This window comes from Taudactylus pleione, unplaced genomic scaffold, assembly GCF_031769625.1.
Source record: "Taudactylus pleione unplaced genomic scaffold, aTauple2 ptg000156l, whole genome shotgun sequence".
Classification (NCBI taxonomy): domain Eukaryota; kingdom Metazoa; phylum Chordata; class Amphibia; order Anura; family Myobatrachidae; genus Taudactylus; species Taudactylus pleione.
Genome location: NW_028284558.1, coordinates 3,822,226 through 3,845,171, shown reverse-complemented (window position 1 = coordinate 3,845,171; position 22,946 = coordinate 3,822,226). Strand labels below are relative to the sequence as shown.

The window sequence follows — 22,946 nt, the reverse complement described above, 5'->3', positions numbered from 1 at the left end:
ACTGTGTGTGTATATATCTGCCTGCCTGATGTGTGTGTGTGTGTAAATATATATATATATATATATATATATATATACACACACACACATATATACATATAGACACACACACACATATATTATAAACATTATTGCTTACTTAAGAGGCAGCATGCCAGCAGCAGCAGAAGGGGCGGGGCCAAATGCCAGAGGGGGCGGAGCTTAACCGAGGGCCGTGGTAGGCGGCTCGGGCTCCAATATAGGAAAAAACAAACAGTTAATCTTGGGGAAGGGGCTGGCCGGCCGGGGACAGTATGGGGGGCCCCTTATGTGTGGGGGCCCCGGGCCAGCCGCCTCTGTCGTCCTCCCTATAATCCGGCCCTGGGGATATGGAAATTATGGTATTTATAAAATTCCGAAAATTATGTATTTTCAGAATTTGATGGAGTTACTATCTGGCGAATAGCAGGAGAGACTTACCTGCTTTCAGCTGGTGAGGTCCCCCGGCATCTTCCTCCGGCGCTCTGGTCCGTCCTCTAGCTTCGGTGGCTACTCGGACACTGTGTTCTCCCAGCAGAACACAATAAAGTTTAGAAAAAAATAATTAGTTTTTTTCTAAACTGTACTGTGGGCTGCTGGGAGAACACGTATCAGAGCAGACAACGGAGGCGCTGCAGCAGGCAGGCAAGTGCGGGAGGGGACACACAAAATGACCGCAGCTGTAGGCAGTGCTGCGCATGCGCTTGTTTTGCGAATGTAACAGCGCATGCACAGCACTGATTCCAGCTGCGGTAAGGTAGTGTAGATAGTTTTCTCTATTTCCCGAAAAAGCTGTCATCGCAAAAATGACAGCTTTTCGGAATAGATAGTTATGGAGAGGAGGAATGATGAATTCCTCCGGGAATTAGGTAGAACTCCATGCAGGTTCTAAACATAATTACCTCCAGAGAATTTTAAGTTATGATGAATAGGCCCTTAAGGGTCTGATTCAGACCCGGTCGCAAGCGCTGACCGCTCGCAACCGGGTCAATGGTGGCCCAGAGCAAACCGTTGCTCCAGGTCTCGTACCAAACGGGGCGTGCTGTCGATGTTGAGTGACAGCACGCCCCTTTAGTGGGCGGGCCAGGGGAGTGGCTGCCCAAACAGAGGCGTTCCCATGTGAACGCCTCCATTTGGGGCCGGCCCCACTGACATCACGAGTGATGTCAGTGGGAGAGATTTCGGCTCTGTTAGAGACGAAATCTCTCTGGGGCTTGTGGCCACGAGACCCTACCACAAGGGTCTCGTCGCAAGCCCAATGGTCACGATGGTCTTGACCATCGCGACCATCTTCCTGGCAGCTCGCTATAGCTGTGGGTGGTCACCCACAGCTATGTGAGCGGCCAGGAGGCCGTTCTAAAAAAAAAAAAAAAGGCCGTCCATGATTCAGAGCGAGCTCTCTGTCAGAGCGTCTGGCTCTGAATCAGGGCCTAAGTGTCTTAGGAAACCTCTGTAATATTGCAGACAATGATGATAAAGTGGGTGGGGTCCAGAGACAGTCAGTCAATTAGAATCAGCTGAAGATTGCCATCATATACAGCACCAGTGGTTGGCCACCCATGAATGGGGCAAATAGGAGTATGGATTCAGTTATAGGAGGGAAAAGAGAAGTAGGAGATGTGGAGCAATTGAGTGTTTTGAGTGAGGGTGAGGATCTTAAACTGGATTCTACAGAAGTGGTGTAGAGATCATTATACTTTTAATATGTTGTACATTCATGTGTTACTATATATCAATAGAATGGATTTGTCCTGATAATAACTAGTTTGTGAACTAATGTACAGCCAATTAAGTTGTTTCAACTTTGTATTATTTCTCATTATTTGGTTTCTTTTGATTTTGAAGTACAATCATACAAGTCATTGCTTTGTTCCTGACAGCTCGGCCGTCAAACTACGTTCTACTCCATTGTTTTCAAATCCTTTACACAGTGCTAACATTTACCTCTCACTTACCAGCCAAACCAAATACAATAACATGTATACAATATATTTATATGCTTTGCGAATATACCATTATTGTAGGGTATAATAATATATTTATATGCACAGTTCGTAAATAAAAACAATATTTATAATTACATAGAAAATATAGATTATTTTAAGAAACCTACTGAGAATATTGGGAGTGAAATATTAAGGGTCTATATTTTGGGATATTTTTATAATGGAAGGGCTAGTATTCTTTTTCTGGTTGTTCTGTACACTTTGAGAATCTGGACAAATAAAGTGATTAAGAACCTTTATAATAAGGCATCATTTTTGTTATTTATTTATTAACCGTTACTTTAATTCTATAGTGTCAGCATATAATTGCATAAAGATTTTGCATCTGTAAATTGTCTGGACTTTTGACTAGTGAACGCTGTTTTAGTTTAGTACATCCCTTTATAGATGTGTCATATACTTTTAGTTTTAATGTATTTTCACAATACAAACTTTCACCAGCATGTTCCCGGAGCCCTGCCCTTGCATAGCAGCCTCGAGCACAGTACGAGAGTTTAATCTGCAATGGTGCCAGTGGAAAGGGGTGGGCCCTGCACTTAGGGCCGGATTCAGAAATTTTCATAAAGCCAATATTTACGCAGCTCAAGCACTTGTTTGCTATTTCGAATGCACAGTGGTAAGTGTAGCACAGCGGTTTTCAACCGGTGTGCCGCGGCACACTAGTGTGCCGTGGCCGGTTGTGAAGTGTGCCGCGGGGCTGTCAGAGCCACCGGGCACATTTTACTGTACTTCAGCATCCCGGGCCGCTGAGCTCCTCTGGGAGACTCAGGCGCGACCGGGTAGTGACCTGCAAAGATGCGGCGGCGTGACATCACAGGTCACGCACGCCGCGTTGTCCACTGCCCTCCAGCCCGCTCTGCCAGCCAACGCCCTGCGCCAATCAGCCAGCCCGCGCTCTGTCCAGGCAGGCTCTGCAGCCTGCCTGGAAGCCCGCCCGCACGCGATCCTGCTGCAGTGTGAGTGACAAGGGGGGAAGAAATGCGGGTTTTGCGGGGACCAGACATTGTTTTCTTCTTCGTGGGTACCAGCCATAGTTTATTTTTTCGTCCAGTCATGTCATTTTTTTTTTAGTGAGAACCAGCCATATGTTATCCAGCCATATATTTGCCTATTTAGTGGGGAACAATGTGTTTTGTTTTTTGTTTCTGTGGGGCCAGCCATAGGTTTCTTTTTCTGTGGGGCGCAATGTGGTATGGTTGTTTTTTTTCTGTTAGGCCAGCCAATGGGATTGTTTTATTCTTGTGGGGGCCAATGTAGTGTGTTTTTTATTCTTGTGGGGGCCAATGTAGTGTGTTTTGTTCCTGTGGGAACTAATGTAGTGTGTTTTTTCATAGTCCGCGCACCCGCATCGCCGGATAGTGTGCCTTGCCAATTTTAAAATCTTGTGTAGTGTGCCGCGAGTTAAAAAAGGTTGAAAATCACTGGTGTAGCACAAAGAAGGATCCCTGTTCTGTTCAAACACTGTTGAAGCAAGAGCCAGGAACTCCCTTGTACAAAGATTCAGAGATTTTTTAGATTGTTTGCCATTGTGCCTGCACAGCAATTGCATTGCAATTACGCTCATACAGAGGAACCACCTGCAAACTGAGTGACGGCAGCGTTTGGAGGTTGTAACGGATGGGGGGGGTGGAAAAACACAGGTGTGTCAGTCCGTTTTAACGCTGTTTCATGGGCATGCATAAATTAGCCATTGCTATCTCCTTCACAGAATGAGAGCTCTCTGTGTGTCAGGAGAGCTGCAGTGTGTGTGGCTGGTCAGACTTGACTTACGTGATTGCTCGATGTGCGTCGATGGTACCGATCGGGGCCGTACTAAGAGTGGAGGAGGCCAGGGTCGGATAAGGAGCCACATGGGCCTGGGGCTGAAAATGTTCAAGGGCCTATACTGAGAAGCGGAGGAGGTGTAACCAGTGCAGTATGGGTGTGATCAGTGCTGTGTGGGTGTGGCCAGAGCCAAGTGCTCATGTACACCCCCTATACTCTCAGCCCCACTGTCTCCCTACCTACATAAAAATAGAAAATGGAATAATTTTGTGAGGAAACCAGAAAAACAATTTTTATATTTATAATTTATGGATGTCTATGTGACCAGCTAGACAGCTGGTCATCATCCTGCTGATGACGGGCCTATTTTTATGTAAGGCCTGTTGCTGTAGCTCCATCCGCCCCATTGATAATTTGGCCCTCGTGAAGGCTCGTGTGCAGTCTCAGTCCTGGGCCCCCTCCTCTCTACCCGGCGGCCGGCAGCACACTGAGCGCAGCAGACTCTAGTCTACCAGAGTTTACTGGGCATGTGCAGGTCACCAGGGAAATGGAGTGGCCAGGGTCGTAACTAGGGGGTAGAGCAACCAGTGCCATGGCACAGGGCACCGCAGGACAGGGGGCGCTGTTTGGGTCTGTCAATTTTCCTTAAAAAAGGAAAGAAACAAAACCCAGCGCTATTTAAATAAGGTAATGCATGGGATATTTATCCAGATATGAAAGAATTATAGATCATTGTAGTGATCACATTGAATTTAGCAGCAGAAATATTAAATGTCCTTGTGGCAGCACATAAAGACACCTGAGTACCAGGAGTATCTAAAAATGTAAAAAATCGGGGATTTCTGCGCATATATATATATATATATATATTAGGGGTGTGCACCGGCCACTTTTTGTGTTTTGGATCTGGATCTTTCTTTGTGATTTGGATCTGGATTGGTTTTGCCAAAACCACCCTTCCGTGTTTTGGGTTCTGAATTTTGTGTTTTGGATCTGTATTTTTTTGAAAAAAAGCATAAAAACAGCTAAAATCACAGAATTTGTGGGTTTTTATGCTCCTATTCAATTATTAACCTCAATAACCTTCATTCCCAGTCTATTCTGAACACCTCACAATATTGTTTTTATGGCCAAAAGGTTGCATCGAGGTAGCTGGATGACTATGCTAAGCGACACGAGTGGGCGGCACAAACACGTGGCCCATCTAGGAGTGACACTGCAGTGGCAGACAGGATGGCAGTTTGAAAAACTAGGCCCCAAACAGTACATACTGCAAAGAAAAAAAAGAGGTGCAAGATGGAATTGTCCTTGGGCCCTCCCACCCACCCTTATGGTTGTATAAATAGGACATGCACACTTTAACAAACCAATCATTTCAGCGCCAGGGTCTGCCACATGACTGTGGCTGAAATGATTGGTTCGTTTGGGCCCCCACAAAACAAGCTGGCAATTAATGTGTCCCTGCACAAACTGGCTCTACGGAGGCAAGATGTCGTCCTCATCCTCCTCATCCACCAATTCCTTGGATAAAACAGGAAAAAGGGATTTAGGTGTCCCTGGACTGCTTACAGTCTTACCCAAAGTTTCTGAACTTGACAGTAACTTTTTATTAACGCACTGCAGGTGCCGTATAAGGGAGGATGTTCCTAGGTGGTTAACGTCCCTACCCCTACTTATTTCACCTTTACATATGGTACATATGGCAAGACAGTTGTTGTCCGGATTTGGATAGAAATATTGCCAGACCAAAGAGGTGGAATGTTTGGTCTTCTGCCCAGGCATGACCGTGATGGGCTTTTTCATCCCACGGACAACAACTGTCTCCCCGGAAGCCTGATTTAAACAAACCACATCACCATCAGAATCCTCCTCGCCAACTTCCTCCTCAGCGCCAGCTACACCAGTATCCTCATCCTGTTGTACTTCAACAGTGACATCTTCAATTTGCATATCAGCAAGTGGACTGTGGGTGCTCCTTTCAGCACTTTTAGGGGGCGTGCAAATGGTGGAAAGAGCCACCTCTTCCCGTCCAGTGCTGGGAAGGTCAGGCATCGCAACCGCCACCACACTTGGACTCTCCTTGGGGATTTGTGATATCTTCTTAGAACGCACAGTTCTTTGCTGTGCTTTTGCCAGCTTAACTTGTTTGATTTTTTTAGTGGGAGGTGGGCTTCCATCGTCATGTGAAGCTGAACCACTAGTCATGAACATACTAGTCATACTACTATGACACACACTAGTCATAGGGAAAGACCTTAGCCGTTCCTTGCCACTCCGTGTCATAAATGGCATATTGGCAAGTTTACGTTTCTCTTCAGATGATTTAAATGTTTTTTTTAAAGTCATTTTCCTGAACTTTGTCATTTGGGATTGTATGTGGCCTCTACTATGACATTGGGCATCGGCCTTGGCAAACGAAGTTGATGGCATGTTATCGTCTATGTCATGACTAGTGGCAGCAGCTTCAGCACTAGGAGGAAGTGGTTCTTGATCTTTCCCTATTTTATTTTTATCGGAGAAAGTTTGGTCCTCCATTTATGTTATATTGATTTGATATATACGTGCGGCTAAGGCGCACACAAACACAGAAAATATTTTTTTATTTTTGCTGGAGAGTAGTGCACTTTGTGGGTTACACCACCCTTTAAGAAATGAGCCAGCCGGCTCTTTACTTATGGGACACAGGCACACACTTGGCGCTGCTCCTTTGTTGATACACGTGCAGCCACAGTGCACACAATTCACAAACACAGAAAATATATATATTTTTTGTTTGGAGTGTACTTTGGGGGTTACAGCACCCTTTAACGGACAAGCTAGCCGGCCCTTTACTAATGGGACACAGGCGCACGCTTGGCGCTGCTCCTTTGTTGATGCACGTGCAGCCACAGTGCACACAATTCACAAACACAGAAAAAATATTATTATTTTTTTGCACTTGGGGGGAGCACCCCTGATGGACAGAGCAACCCCTGGACAACACTACAGCACCCCTTTAGGACTGGGACACTGCACAGGACTTTGGAGTGGACACAGCCCCTATGGACAACTGACTGCACAACACAGTCCAGCCAGCCCCTATGGACTTTGAAGGAGTGGACACAGCCCCTATGGACAACAGCAGCGCAGCACAGCACAGCACAGCACAACACTACACTGCACTACACTACACTACACAGCCCAGCCAGCCCTAACTCCCACCCTCCCTCTTCACTGTCCACAACCGAGTGAGAAAATGGCGCCGACGCGGGTACCTTATGTAGGATCCAAAACCCGCAAGACCTGGAAGGCGGGATGATGACGTTTTGCCTCGATTTCAGATCCGAGTCAGGCGGGAAAAGTCGAGCCTGACTCGGATCAGCCTCGGATCGGGGGGGCTCGGGGGGGTTCGGATTTCAGAAATCCGAACCCGGTCTCCCCTAATATATATATATATATATATATATATATATAATATATATATGGGATGTGCAGGCTCGGATAGGTTTGAATATGCACGCCAAAAAACAGGACTCAGGAAGAGAAACCAATCCGAGCCTGCACATTCCTAATAAATAAATATACGGTATATATATTACAAGAAGATTGATATGAATGAGACACAATACACACTGCATTTAAAATGTATACATTTTACTAATATTTTGTTTAGTTGTCTGGACAATATAAATAAATGGTATGAATAAAATAATCACAAACTGCATTAGTATAGAATTTGTTAAATGCAATAAATCAATATGTTAAAAGAGGAATGCTGGAAGAGGTGGGTCCAGAAAAAATGTTCCAGCCGCATCTCGATCCTGGCCTCCACACCGACTGCCAGCGCGTGTCCACCGGGATCGCAGGTCTCGCGTCTCGGAATGTAATAGTATAGCAGGATAAAACCCCAGACCTGTGGAGCGAAACACGTCAGTGGACATTTGGACCTGTTGGGACAAGTTGTATGTGTCTGAGCACCTGCTATACTATTACATTCCGAGACGCAAGACCTGCAATCCCAGTGGACACGCGCTGGCAGTCAGAGTGGAGGCCAGGATCGAGACGCGGCTGGAACATCTTCACAAGGTAGCCGCTTTACCCCTGTCTCTCCGGGCACATCAGCCTCCTCTGACACCTGCACTCTCCTGTATTCACTTGGATGTGGACTTGCATTATATATTTGCCCCTATCTTTTCCCTGGCCCTTTCCCATGAGGCCATAGCCCTTTCTCAGGTGCACTATCTTGTGTCCCTATTTAAAAAATGGGGGAGCCAATGCTCTCTCTGGCACAGGGTACCAAATAGTCTAGTTATGGCTCTGAGCATGGCAGCCATTCTCCCTGTGATTTCCCTACCGCGCCTGCATAAAACACCAGGAAAATGGATGTGGCAGCCATTTTCCAGGTGATTTGTACAGCGATTCTACAGCCGATGCCGGACTCCAGAGAGGTAAGTATGCGGTGTGGGGCCTCCTGGACCCAGGGGCCTGTATGCAATGCACATCCTGCTCCCATTATAGATGCGCCCCTAGTACTAATGTTTACGTTGTCGGATGTATATGAGAATGCAGCAGTGGGTGTCCCCATGTTCGGCTGTGCTTTGGAAGGCATTTGCATATTTTAGCAACTGCGATCCGTGAGAAAATGCAGTTGCTACTGCATTAGCATAAATCTCGGAATCAGGCCCTTAGATTGTACATGGGACTTTCCTCTCTTAGGGGTCTATTTACTAAGCAGCGTTAGGAGACAGAGTGAAAAGTGATAAGGTGACAGCAAATCAGCTCCCACCTGCCATCTCACAGGCTGTGTTTGAAAAATGACAGTTGGGAGCTGATTGGCTGGCACCTTATCACTTCCTTATCACTTTTCACTCTGTCCCCTAACACTGCTTAGTAAATAAACCCATAAGCTGCCCCTGCTCTAATCTATGTTTTATGAAATTCTCATAAGATTTTGGGTGCTTAACATTCTGAATAGTACAGTACTTCATAGCTAGAATTATATGGATTACACATCTTTCAGGTCTTGCATACTTAACATATTTGTTGTGCCTTGGGACATACGAGTATCTCGATTTGCAAACTACTATATTGATTCACAGGGTGGGAATACCCCTTTCTTTTTCCAAGTATTTGCTGATGAGGTCATACAGACAATCATTTGTCCTAAACATTTCAAAACTGATTTTTATTTTATTCATGATATCAGCCTCAACGCTTAATTATTTACTGCCCGAGAAACCATTGCATGTGCAGGAATACATCATGTAGTGTTTTGTGTCTGACAGAGATACAGATAACAGGGCAATACTGATGTGTGACAGTGGCCCCATTGCATTGTTCATCTCAAACATGTGTTCTCTGTCTGTCTGTCATGGAATTGTTTTTCATAGAGGTTGTCTGTTTTATTGAAGTTCTTTAAAAGAAAACTACATGTATGTTTGTTCTATTGTATGTACAGGAAACTGTAATTTCATTTAAATGTCTTTTTTTCCTTTCACTAAAATATAGTCTGTGATTATGATTAAGTATGGCTGCGTTTGCCAATGTAAAATGTTGATTATGTAAATTATTAAATGAGGTTTATAATAGAACCATGGTAGATGTCAATAAAAAAAGCTTCTCTGCTGACACAATTGCTTGGATTAGCTCCAGTGCTAAATTGCAGAATAGAGTAGATTCCTGCAAGAAAATAGTCCCTGTCTAGTAAAGTCCTTTTGATTGTGCTTGGCAGTTATGCAAACAGGTCCCACAGCACCTTAACATTACTGTGTAAGTTATTAATACCCTTAAATCGCTAAACAGAAATAATTGCTTTCCAGACTTATATTGTGGTTCCAAAGCATAAAAGTTCTTATTGCAATAAAAAGAAAGTTACATGCTTTGATCTAACACCATTAGCGCAAAAGACAATTAAATACAAAGGTACAGCCGATACATACACTAGAGCTCTGGATCCAGATTTCCCGGCATCAAACATGAAGCCTCCGTCAACGAAAGGAAGAAGAAGATGACTCACTATAGGACAGAGGCCCTGATTCAGAAGCGGACGCTGTGACAGAGCGCTAGCTCTGAATCAGGGGCGTCCCTGCTCCTTTTTGGAGCGGGCTCCTGGCCGCTCGCATGGCTGTGACCATAGCTCGCATAGCTGTCGCGATGGTCAAGACCATCGCGACCATCTGGCTTGCGATGAGACCCTGCGGTAGGGTCTCGCTGCCGCAAGCCCTGGAGTGCTTTTGGCTCTATCAGAGCCAAAAGCACTCCCACTGACATCACTAGTGATGTCAGTGGGGCCGGCCCCAGACGGTAGGCGTTCCCATGTGAACGCTTCTGTCTGGGCAGCCACCCCCTCGGCACGCCCACCAAAGGGGGCGTGCTGTCAATTACCATCAACAGCACGCCCCCTTTGCTGTGAGACCCATAACGACGGCCTGGCCGTCGTTATTCGGGTCTCGCGCATGCGCACGACGGAGCCAGCTCCCTCGTGCGCATGCGCACTTGGGCAATATCGACCCGCTTGCGAGCGCTCAGCGCTCGCGAGCGGGTCTGAATTAGGCCCAGAGAACGCTAGTAAATATATATATATATATATATATATATATATATATATATCTTTCATATAGTAGACAATACAATAGAAATGAGCTGGCATAAATCAATTGGTTCTTGTTCTTGGTTCTTCTGGTACGATGCAGGTCATAGGTCAGTTTGTACAGTGATAGTTCAGCCCTCCAACGGCTCTTTGTGTATCTTTCCCGCCGAAGAACTGGTTTAAACTACTATATGACACTACATACAGATTTTACATTCTAACCACTAATTTCATACAATTCATAACTTGCAGACGTATGATGCGATCTCCTTGCTGATAGAACCGGAGATCTGCAAATAAACAGTGATTCAGAATTGTACCAAACATGACTTCTCTACCATGTACTAAACCTTAGATATCAAATACATTCACTTCACAACATAATTGATTACAAATAAAACCTCTAATATTAAGCTTAATGCTTGGGAACCTTTTTATAAGAGATTGCATGTGTGAGAGTGAGATTATTGTGTAAAGTCACTAGTATGCGCTGTGCGTCTATGTGTTTTATGCATATCTGTGCTTCGATGTACAGTGCAACTGTGCGCTGTGCGTCTTGTATATTTATTTAATGTGCGTATAGGTTATGGTAGGACTTTTAACAGTATGCGGGAGCAAAGCAGGCGCACAACGCTAATAATCTAATATAGCATCATACTCAATGGTTTCGTGCTGACGACGCAGGATGGCGTCGTCAGGGGTGACACAAAATGGTGTCGCCCGATATTAATTTTAAGATTTGGCCTCAGCCAATCATCCGGCTTCGACAAAGTGCATGTGGGATTATAAAAGTACATATACCAGATTCTCCAAGACAATCTCAGATGTTGTAAGAATTCAGACACCTAGGATTAAATTTATGAAGGGGTAAATTTACTAAAGTGAAAGTTTTTAGAAGTGGAGATGTTGCCCATAGCAGCTAATCAGATTTTAGCTATCATCTTCTAGTAGGTTCTAGTTAAATGTTAAGTAGAATCTGATTGGTTACTCTACCTCTCTAAATTAGGCATTAAAAGGCATAGCAATTACTTTTTAAATATCTTGGATGTGCAAATTAGCACTGGGGTGAAGGTGTTTGTGAGTAATACTGTGCATGTGACATGTTTTGGCCTATAGGAATGCTTTTGTATAATTTTGTGTCGATTTTGAGTGCTACTGAGGGTGAACAGAACACATTTAGAACTTCAAATAGAACTGCAAATAGAAACCAATGCACCTACGAAATCAGAATGGAACCCAAAATCGACTGTTAGTAAATTATCTGTTTTGATTAGAAACGCTGTGGACGACTTTGTGTGGGGATGTTGGTTCTATTTTTGTGGATTTTAAATGGAACCAAAATCAACTTTTAGTAAATTTTACCCCCTGGTGTACTCTGATTAATAGAACCAATCAGAATATGATCATACAGTATAACTGCATTTGAAAAACTTCTTATCACGTGGATATTGTAGTTATCCCTTCCAAACATGTGGGAGCACTACATGTGGGACCCTGTTGACTGTTTCAAAAGAACTGATGATTTCCAGCTGCCTATTTTACGACGCTATATGAAAAACCATTGTGTTAGATTTGTGACAAAGGACTTTGTTTTGTTTTTTAAATAGCTTACAGTATTCTATTTGCTATAGAAAGAAGGGAAAGGACATTTTAGTTTCTCTGCACAGTATAATAAATCTGTAATCTCCATTTCATTGTTTATTTTATTTGCCTTCTACTTTTAAATTGCATTTTTGCATCTTTTTGCATCTAGTATTTATATACCCTATATTTAGAATATTCACAGCAGTCTGTGTATTTAATGTCATGAGTAAGCTGATCTTGTGGAAAAGTGAACTGTGTATTCCTGTGATTTTGCTGTTGTATTATAGGAGCAATGTTGACATGTCCAGCACTACCCTAATCGGGGACACCAAATGACAATAAGATGCCCTGCTCTACTTTTATGACATGTGCAGCAGTTGGCAATGTCTAGTGAAGCCTTGCATAGTGGCCCCAGCCCTGCAAACTGCAAAGTGCGAGTGGCGCGTGACAGCGGCCTAGGGATGGACATTGAAATCTTAACTATCAATGGTCTCCATAAATGGTGCCTTTGGTGATTAACAATCACTAATGGGAAACCATCAATGGAAGAACCTGCTATGTGATGCGGCAGGCCAATCAGGGAAGGAGGCAAGGATGAAGGACACTATGCCCCGTGATCCCTGCACTGGGGTAATAAGAACATAAAAAACATTACTGACTCAACCATTGATGGCAGGGAACCATTCAGTCTCCACCATCGATGGCAAAATCATCAACCATCGATGGCAACCACCAAGAGAGGAGAATTAGGGCAAGCATCCTGTTACTGATAGTTTGATAGTGGAAACCACACTGTCCCTCCAGTGCATAGGCTAATTAAGTGAGGGTACTGTGAAATAAGTGCAACAATATTGTGGTGTGAAATGTGTTGATATATAGTTAAATGGTTAATTACTACATACTGTTTCTTAACTGGTATTGTACATTACTCATCTGACTCAATAACATCACTTATCTGAATTATTGTATATGGCTCATCTGTCTCAATAACATCACATGTCTGAGTCACCAGACTTAAAAGTCAGACTGATTAGACTTCAGGTGCAAGACTTGTTTACTTGCCTCTATAAAAGTATTTGCATATGCACAAGTCTGTCCTTTATTACTGGAGCATCACAGTGCTGTACAGTACTTGGGATTGATGCTCTATCATATTGACTGCTGTTTATATTCTATAAAGTATATCCTGTTATTTTCAATAAAAGTTACTCTGGATTGGAATCAGCATGTGGACTAACCATCTTGCTCACATTCACTATACATCTACCAACTTGTAGGCATATGCCAATAAAATGCACTTCATGCAAATTATTAGACCCACCTAAGTATTCATGTGGTGACCCACGCCACAACTTTTCCAGTACAGTTTATAGGTCCAAGATATGCTGCCTAGCAACTAGAGACTTTTCAACTGAGCCCCAAAATGTAACTGTTCTCTGTATGGGTGGTGTTGGCCCTTCTAATAACTGTATGTTCTAGTCCTACTTATTAAACTTGCAGCTCTTCTACTTCTTACTCAGGGCAACTAAGTTATAATTATGAAGCGATGATAGTATGCTATATCATGTGTCACACATGTATATGATGTCAATGCATCTAATGAACATATGTGGAGTGGAGGGATTTTTTTCTTTTGAGGACATGTAGAACAGAGAGGCAGTCATCTGTTTTTTAATGGGTATCTGAGTTGTAGAACAGCTGGGCAGCATCTTTAACAATTTTCAAGCTTTCTAACCCACTCAGAATGTTGTAGAGGTACCGACTGCTTACACAACACATGTTACATTACATACAGTACATCTGAAGATACTATAGATAAATAAATTTATCTGTTCTACTTTAATTACAGTACATACTTTGAGCAAGTTGACTTTGGAATTCAAGTTATTTGTTATCTTTGTTCACTCTTATTGGTCTTTGTATTGTATATATGTGACATATGACGATCAAAATAAACACTCCATAGATTTTGCAATAGTCAATGCACAATGTGACAGGGCAGCACAGATGGTGTAATGGTTAGCATTACTGCCTGAGATCACTGAGGTCATGGGTTCGATCCCCAGCACGGACCTACCTGTGCGGAGTTTGTATATTCTCCCTGTGCTTGCGTGGGTTTCCTCCGGGTGCTCCGGTTTCCTCCCACACTCCAAAATATACTGGTAGGTTAATTGGCTCCCAACACAAATTAACCCTAGTGTGTATGTGTGTGTGCATGTGATAGGGAATATAGGGCCTGATTCAGACCCGGTCGCAAGCTCTGAGCGCTTGCAACCGGGTCGATGGTGGGCAACAGCGCATGCGCACGATGGAGCCGGCTCCGTCGTGCGCATACGCGAGACCCAGCTAGTAACGGGCAATCCGTCGCTCCGGGTCTCGCACCAAGGGGGGCGAGCTGTCGATGATGAGTGACAGCTCGCCCCCTTTGGTGGGCGGGCCGAGGGGGGGTGGCTGCCCAAACGGAGGCGTTCCCGAGGGAATGCTTGCCGTTTGGGGACAGCCCCACTGACATCACGAGTGCTTGCGATGAACGAGACTCTACCACAAAAGTCTTGTCGCAAGCCCGATGGTCGCGATGGTCTTGGCTGCTCGCTATAGCTGTGGGTGGTTACCGAGAGAGAGGCCGCTCCAAAAAAAAAAAGCCCGGCTCTGATTCAGAGCGAGCGTGATTCAGAGAGTGTAAGCTCCACTGGGGCAGGGACTGATATTCTCTGTAAAGCGCTGCAGAATATGTATGTGCTACATAAATAACTGGTAATAATAATAATAACAATGTGACCGAAAGTAGCTGCTGCATGACTTTTCACTGCATACAAATAGGAAATACATAGGGGGGAGATTTATCAAATCTTAGAAGTTTATTGATCGGTACTTTATCTTTCTCCAACTGTCATTTTTCAAACAAACACAGCATGGAAAACGGCAGTTAGAAGCTGATTAGTTGTTATGGGCAACATATCCACGTTTATCTCTTTCCAAGTTTTGATCAATCTCCCACATAAAATATTCATGCATTTGTATACAAGAAGTTCTGGAATGTATTCGTCTGGAACATCAATAGTACTTGCAATATGCTCCTTTATAATACTAAGGGGGAGATTCAATTAGCTGCGGTAAATTACTGCGTGCTAATTGATCCCCCGGGGCTATCCACTTAGCCCCAAAGCGTGGCCGCATAAAGAATTTTTGGGGGGGGACTTCTGCAGGCTCCGAATTCCCACCCGCCCCCGATAATTAGCCTGTTTTCTGGAAGCCACCAATGAAAACATATAGGTCCATGAAGTTATCACAGATTCTATGTGTTTTTGCCTAAAAACAGATAATGTTTCGGGAGAAAAAATGGACTCTAATTGAATTTCCCAAAGCTAAAATTCTGAGAAAAGTCAAGTTTTTTGCCCCCGTATTTATGACCACTCAGAAAAGACAATCTTTGTAGCCAGGCTGCATTCATTGCAGTACCCACTTCTTGGGTTGAAGATTGATAGTAGGTGCTGATGGCCAGTCACCAAAGTAAATTTAATTCCATTAATGTATTGATGAAACTTTTTTACTTCACATACAAGCATGGCCAGCTCCTAGGTTCGGAGCACCCTGTGCCGGCTCTGTTAATAGCGCCATATGGGGGCATAACATAATTACCATAGGCCACACCCCCTAAGTGACTTTATTTGGCAGCGTGTCAGCATGGCATGCCTTCAATTAACATCAAGCTGGGGGGTAAGCCCAGCACTCTGTCACTAGCTGGGCTTCCTCCAGCCCTCTCCCGGCACTGAATGGATGCCACGCGAATGCGCGCAGCATCCATTCAGCTACTGTACTCCTGGTTCTGGCACCTCCGTGACGGTGGGGGTCCCTAACCTCCCGATTTGACGACCCGCAGGCCACTTCAGCCCACAAGTAGAACAGCATGACAGTACTGTTGGGGAGGGGTGCGCCCTCTATGGGGTGGCGCCCCTGTTCGACCACACTGGTTGAACACCCCAAGAGCCGGCCCTGCATACAAGATTTAAGTCTTCAAGATCAATTATGTTTGACCACTATCCAGGTCCTTGAGGCAAGTTTAAATAGTCTCTTACTACGTTCCCTTCTTTAGAGGTAGGCATCGCATGCCAGCTTGACGGATAGAAACAGGTCAAAGTTGGCGAGCACCTTTTAACAGCTACCACTACTACTAACATGCACCCTTCTATAGTATACAACAGAGTCGACAAGTAAGGTTGGATACTGACTGTGGTGCTTTGAGCACAAACTTTACTTTGTTTTAATTATTGTGTAGATCTTGTTTGTCAATCACATGCCTGCAATTGGATAGTTCTTCCTTCCAGAATTTGCATTTCTCTCTTTGGGCTCTAAGTCCACATTCACATAATTCACCAAGTCATTTTTGAACCCCTTGAATGTTAGGGACTTACCTGATGATGAGATTACCTGGACATGGTGGGTAAGCTGATAACTTTGGCCAAAATTATGCAAAAACACTCTCTCTTATTTCATGCAAAATGTGTTCTTATTTTTTGAAGAGGCTTCAATTTCCATTTGTAGATTGCTAAATCTATATTTGCAAAGTTGTCCCCTCCTGACATGATAGCAAAAATGTCCTCAATATTAGGTAGCATGTGCTATACTGTATGGAATACTTAATTAATACTTGTTTTAAAGTCTTCACAACCAGGAGATTTAAATCATGAAGAACAGAATAAACACTTATACTAGTTTATGAGAGAGGCAGCAGCTGCAGCAGGATTCTTTACAACATGCAAATAGGAAGTATAATAACACACACAAAATATTCACGCATCCACATACATTCCTGGTGTGTACATACACCTATAATATGTTTTCCGATTTTAAGTTATACAAAATTTTCTACAAAGGACAGCTCAATTTGCAGTTTCCAATGAAAGGTGCCCCAGAAGTATCATGGTACAATAGAACTAGGGTAAAATAAAAAAATAACGTTTGACACCATTGATCTGTAAGATATGTACATTTTTTTTCTGTACGTATTAGTGAGTAAACGACAAGTCCTTTTACATACAAGTTCTGGGTCTGGGCTTCAGGGACAGGTGGGGATGTGAGTTCCTGTTGTTGGTACTCTCTGGCCGCTCGCATAGCTGTGGGTGACCACCCACAGCTATAGCGAGCGGCCAAAAAGATGGTCACGATGGTCAAGACCATCGCGACCATCGGGCTTGCGATGAGACCCTTGCAGTAGGGTCTTGTTGCCTCAAGCCCTGGAGTGCTTTTGGCTCTATCAGAGCCAAAAGCACTCCCACTGACATCACTAGTGATGTCAGTGGGGCCGGCCCCAGATGGTAGGCGTTCCCATGGGAATGCCTCCGTCAGGGCAGCCACGCCCCAGCACACCCACCAAAGGGGGCGTGCTGTCACTTACCATCGGCAGCACGCCCCCTTTGGTGCGAGACCCATAGCGACGGCTTAGCTATCGTTACTCGGGTCTCGCGCATGTGCACGACGGAGCCGCCTCCATCGTGCGCATGCGCACTTGGCCAACATCGACCAGCTTGTGAGCGCTCAGCGCTCGCGAGCGGGTCTGAATTAGGCCCTCTATTAGCTATATGTAGGTATTCAAAACTATGGTTTTACATAAACATTATTAGTAAATCCCAGTGATAAAGTCTATTGATCTTTTATAACATTTTCTGATCTTTTCAATATCTAAATTGGGTAATGAAAAATTCAAGAACATGTTCAATAATGTGATTATTAACTGGAAGAGAAGAGAAAATAAATAAAAAGATTTTTCAATACAACTGATTTTTTTTCTATCTTCCTTTATGTAGAAGAAAAAGAGCTAGTGCCTGCTGGTAGGACGTACACATTGGATGACTATTTTGGTGATACTTTAAGGCCTAAATCATTTAGGATACAGTGGCTTTCAGGTAATTGTTTAACATTATTTTATTTTAATATCATATTAATATTTGCCTCTATAAACATTTTGTACTGATTTGCAATATATTTTATGACATACTTAGATGTGGTTTCCTGTAAAGAGAATGTATGAGAAATCACCCTGTAGTTTTAGAAGATATAGATTAAACTTTAATTTATTGCAAATTTTATGATAGGAAAACTACTGACTTTTTTATTTTATTTTTACTCTCGGTGCTAAAGTGCCTTTTTTAAGCACACTGTTAATTCCTTTATGGCTTAAAGTACTCTGTTTAAACATAAAATATGTTAACTGTGGAACGTTAGGTAGGTGTATGGCCCTAGTCCCAATAGTTTACTGATTATGAACAATGACAATATATACGTACATAGCAAGAAACAATTCAATAAAATAGTCCAATATTTTTCAATGAGAAGAACTCTCTCCTAAATAAAGGGTGGCTGCTTACAGTCAACTTAAGTTGGTTGGTTAATAACACAATTAAATTGTTACACAATACAAGGAATGAGGAATAGAAACAACTAGTGGATATGAAATCAATCAATCAATCAATACATATGTGACCAAAATAAAATTGAGATTCAGCTTATATGTGTGTCTTTTGAACCTCCTTTATTGGAAAAACACCACTGGAATGTTTACTTCTATCCTCGAAGGAATGATGGCCTTCACAATAGTACTGAATACTAGGGATTCAAGCAAAAAAAGAAGAACCGCAATAGTGAAATATATTCAAAAGCAGAGGCAAGGAAGTGAAGTGTTAGAGAGCCACGAAGTGCTAAGTGATTCATTTTGTTCTTGTATTTATTGATTTTTTTACATTAGGAGTTCATATCCACTAGTAGGCGCTATTCCTCATTCCCTTTACTGCAGTGGTTACTCATTTAGCAATATTGCATAATAAAGGGAAACCTTTTTAAGTAAGAATATTTACATCATATACAGTCAGGTGCATAAATATTGGGACATTGACAGAATTTTCATATTTTGGCCTCTGTTCACCACCACAATTGCTTTGAAATGAAACAAACAAGATGTGCTTTAACTGCATACTTTCAGATTTAATTTGAGGGTAATAACATCCAAATCAGGTGAACTGTGTAGGAATTACAACGGCTTCTATATGTGCCTCCCACTTTTTAAGGGGCCAAAAGTAATGGAACTATCAACTCAAAAGCTATTTCATGGACAGGTGTGGGCTATTCCCTCATTATTTCATTATCAATTAAGCAGGTAAAAGGTCTGGAGTTGATTCTAGGTGTGACATTTGCATTTGGAATCAGTTGCTGTCGACTCTCAATATGAGATCCAAAGAGCTGTCACTATCAGTGAAGCAAGCCATCATTAGGCTGAAAAATCAAAACAATCCCATCGGAGAGATAGCAAAAACATTAGGTGTGGCCAAATCAACTGTCAACAATCAAGAGAAGACTTCACAAGAGTGAATATAGAGGGTTCACCGCAAGATGTAATCCATTGGTGAGCCACAAAAATAGGAAGACCAGATTAGAGTTTGCCAAACAACATCTAAAAAAGCCATTACAGTTCTGGAACAACATCCTATGGACAGATGAGACAAAGATCAACTTGCACCAGAGTGATGGGAAGAGAAGAGTATGGAGAAGGAAAGAAACTGCTCATGATCCAAAACATACCACCTCATCAGTGAAGCATGGTGGTGGTAGTGTCATGGCATGGGCATGTATGGCTGCCAATGGAACTGGTTCCCTTGTATTTATTGATGATGTGACTGCTGACAAAAGCAGCAGAATGAATTCTGAAGTGTTTCGGGCAATATTATATGCTCATATTCAGTCCAATGCTTCAGAACTCATTGGATGGCGCTTCACAGTGCAGATGGACAATGACCCGAAGCATACTGCAAAAGCAACCAAAGCGTTTTTTAAGGCTAAAAAGTCGAATGTTATGCAATGGCCAAACCAATCCCCTGACCTGAATCCGATTCAGCATGCATTTCACTTGATGAGGACAAAATTGAAGGGAAAATGCCCCAAGAACAAGCAGGAACTGAAGACATTTGCAGTAGAGGCCTGGAAGAGCATCACCAGGGATGAAACCCAGTGTATGGTGATGTCTATGCTCTTCCAGACTTCAGGCTGTAATTGCCTGCAAAGGATTTGCAACAAAGTATTAAAAAGTGAAAGTTAGATTTAGGATTGTTTAGTTTGTCCCATTACTTTTGGCCCCTTTAAAAAGTGGGAGACACATATAGAAACTGTTGTAATTCCTACACCGTTCACCTGATTTGGATGTAATTACCCTCAAATTAAATCTGAAAGTCTGCAGTTAAAGCACATTTTGTTTGTTTCATTTCAAAGCCATTGTGGTGGTGAATAGAGGCCAAAATATGAAAATTCTGTCAATATCCCAATATTTATGCACATGACTATACATTGTATCTATTTTGTGTTAACAAATTTTGCACAAACCGTTTTTACAGAACGCTATCCGAAAAAGTGCAATACGCTAAAATAAAATAAAAAAGCCCTAATTATTCTGATGTTGTATATTAGATTTCACCAATGTTGGGTTTTCTGATGACGCCACTCTGCTCTCTACTGTCACTTTTAGAACAGGCCAAATAGATGTTGACACCCCACTAGCTTAATACAAACTCATAGGGATTTCATATAGGAAAAGGGACGTCAAGGCTTAAGAGCAGATAAACATCCAACCAGATCCTGCAACACATTACTATTTTCTGTTTGTAGTTTAGGTAACTGCGTTATGTTGTGTTCTTCTTACAATTTTGTTTTTACAGAATAAGTAAAGTATTTTTTCACCATATATTTATGACTGCTAACCATGTGCCGATAAGCAGTTCCAAATGTCTTTCTATAGCTCTGAAGGATAAAAACTACCCTATACAATACTGCAAGCGGATATTTTTGAACTTCCCTTAGCTAGACTATTCTTATCAGGTTCTAAACAGTGTCTGCTGTGTGTCGCTAGTACCACCAACGGGAAAGTCTTAACTCTTTCCAGAAAATGAGAATAATTGAGTTGGCAGCAGTGCTCTTAACTCCGTTGATGGGCGGAGATAAAGTACTAACCAACCAGCTCCTAACTGTCATATTTCAAACACAGCCTGTGACATGGCAGTTAGGAGCTGATTGGCTGGTACTTTATCTCCGTTCACTTTATCTCCAGCCAAGGCTTTGTAAATAGACCCCACAGGTTTTCGTTTGCACACTGTTTTTATATTTAATATACTGTACTAACGATTTATAATTTATAAATTTTGAACGTTTAGCCTCATGCTCCATTGGGGCTGCATTATATCTATGTTTTTATATGTATCCATGTTTTTATCTAAATTGGAGCCTATGTGCTTACCGCCAGGCAAAAGTAAGTTTTCCACTGTTTGTCCTTTCAACCGATGATATTCCATCATGTGACTGCTGCTAATTAGTGGGTGGGAGGGTTGGAAACAGTCACTACACAACTCCCATTCTCCTGAATTAGTTTTGGGATTGGCTATAAAGGCCAAAGAGTTTGGAAACAGAATTTATTTATTAGGTTTCGTTCCTTGTAGCAATGTTGCCAAACAAACATGATTTCAATAACCTAGCTTTTAAGGTTTAGTTTTTAATATTGCTTTAACAAGGCAATACACTCGATAAGATAGGACTAAATTGCATTTTTGCTATAGTTTACTCTGAATATTAGTGAGAGGCATTCATTATTTCAGTAAACTAATGTCCACGTTGTCATTTATTTATTCTGTATTACCTTTCTAGACAATGAGTATCTCCACCAGACAAAAGACAGTAATGTGATTATACAGAACGTGGACACTGAAGAAACAAAAACAATCATTTTGAATACAACAATTGTATGTAACATTCCTCTAATTTTAATTCATTTAACCGTAGCATCTTTAATATGTTCCTTATCACCATTCTTACTTTTGTTTGTCTTCCCAGAGTAACAGCAATGCATTTTTCTATGAGCTGTCTGTAGACAGAAGATATGCTTTACTGCAGTACAACTATGAGAAGGTAACTAAATACTCTGGTGGAATAGAAAATCTTAATAGCCACACAATCCCTCCAAAAGAACATTATTTTATTTAGCCACACGCTACCGAGTAGGAATATCTCTGTTGAAGGCTACACACCTTCAGAGTGGAACAAATATTCTTATATAATCAGAAGAGCTCATTTGTAAGCTGACCTAGAGAGGAACATGTATAGACAGATCTTCCACCAGAATACTGTTTTAATAGCCACACATGACTGGTCAAGGGGGTGCATATACAGTAGTCAGGGCCGTAGCTAGGGTAGTGCAGCCGGTGCCATCGTACAGGGCACCACAGGTCAGGGGGCGCTGTTTGGGCCTGTCAAATTTCTGTTTATTATCATTCTTGCTTGTAGCTTCCTCTTATTTCATCCCCAGCATCTCCTGGCCTCTCCTATCTCTTCCCTGGTCCTTCCCCATGAAGACATGGCCCTTTTTTGGCTGCATTATGTCCCTTTGAAAAATGAGGGGGGCGCCAATGCTCTTTCTGGCACAGGGCACAAAAAGTCTAGCTACGGCTCTGAAAGTAGTGCAGGACGTTTCAGGGTACTATAGCCCTTCCTTGGGTCAGGGCCGAAACTAGGATTTTTGTCACCCGGGGCAAGAGAGCAATTTGGCGCCCCGACACCCCCTACCCCCCCCCCCCTGCCATATCTATTGACTCCTCAAATCTGGCACCAGGCCCTGACCTACACAATAAAATGGTTTTCAGGATACACAAGTCAATGTGCATGCAGGATTAACTGCTTGAAATTGTTAGTGAATACAAGATTACTCTGATCATGGCTATGACACAGTATACATAATTTTAGATAGAACTGAATCATCAAGACAAGACAAGACATATTGATACTGGTCTGAAACTTGTATAAAATAGAGACACTTGTGCCCATCTCTTGGTGATCTGCATGGTAACCTTGTCACAGAAGTGCAACACAGTTGTGCCCCCGGAAGCTAAATGAGTGTCTGAGTATAACAAGCAGGTCAGACAGACATTGCTCTAGGAGCTCCCTAACCTGATCAGTGCCAGCTCCCAGAAAAGATAAAC

At 42.7% G+C, this 22,946-nt stretch overlaps 1 protein-coding gene across 4 annotated transcripts in view; it reads left to right on the top strand.

Annotated features, from left to right (window-relative positions):
- Window positions 1-22,946, top strand: part of LOC148521611 (dipeptidyl peptidase 4-like) — a 168,947-nt gene that overhangs the window by 76,420 nt on the left and 69,581 nt on the right. For all 4 annotated transcript variants that reach the window (XM_088474885.1, XM_088474886.1, XM_088474883.1 and 1 more), the window contains 3 exons: window positions 17,745-17,843; window positions 21,619-21,713; window positions 21,805-21,879. In XM_088474885.1, coding sequence (XP_088331011.1) covers window positions 17,745-17,843; window positions 21,619-21,713; window positions 21,805-21,879 — 269 coding nt within the window. The remainder of the gene's footprint in view (window positions 1-17,744; window positions 17,844-21,618; window positions 21,714-21,804; window positions 21,880-22,946) is intronic.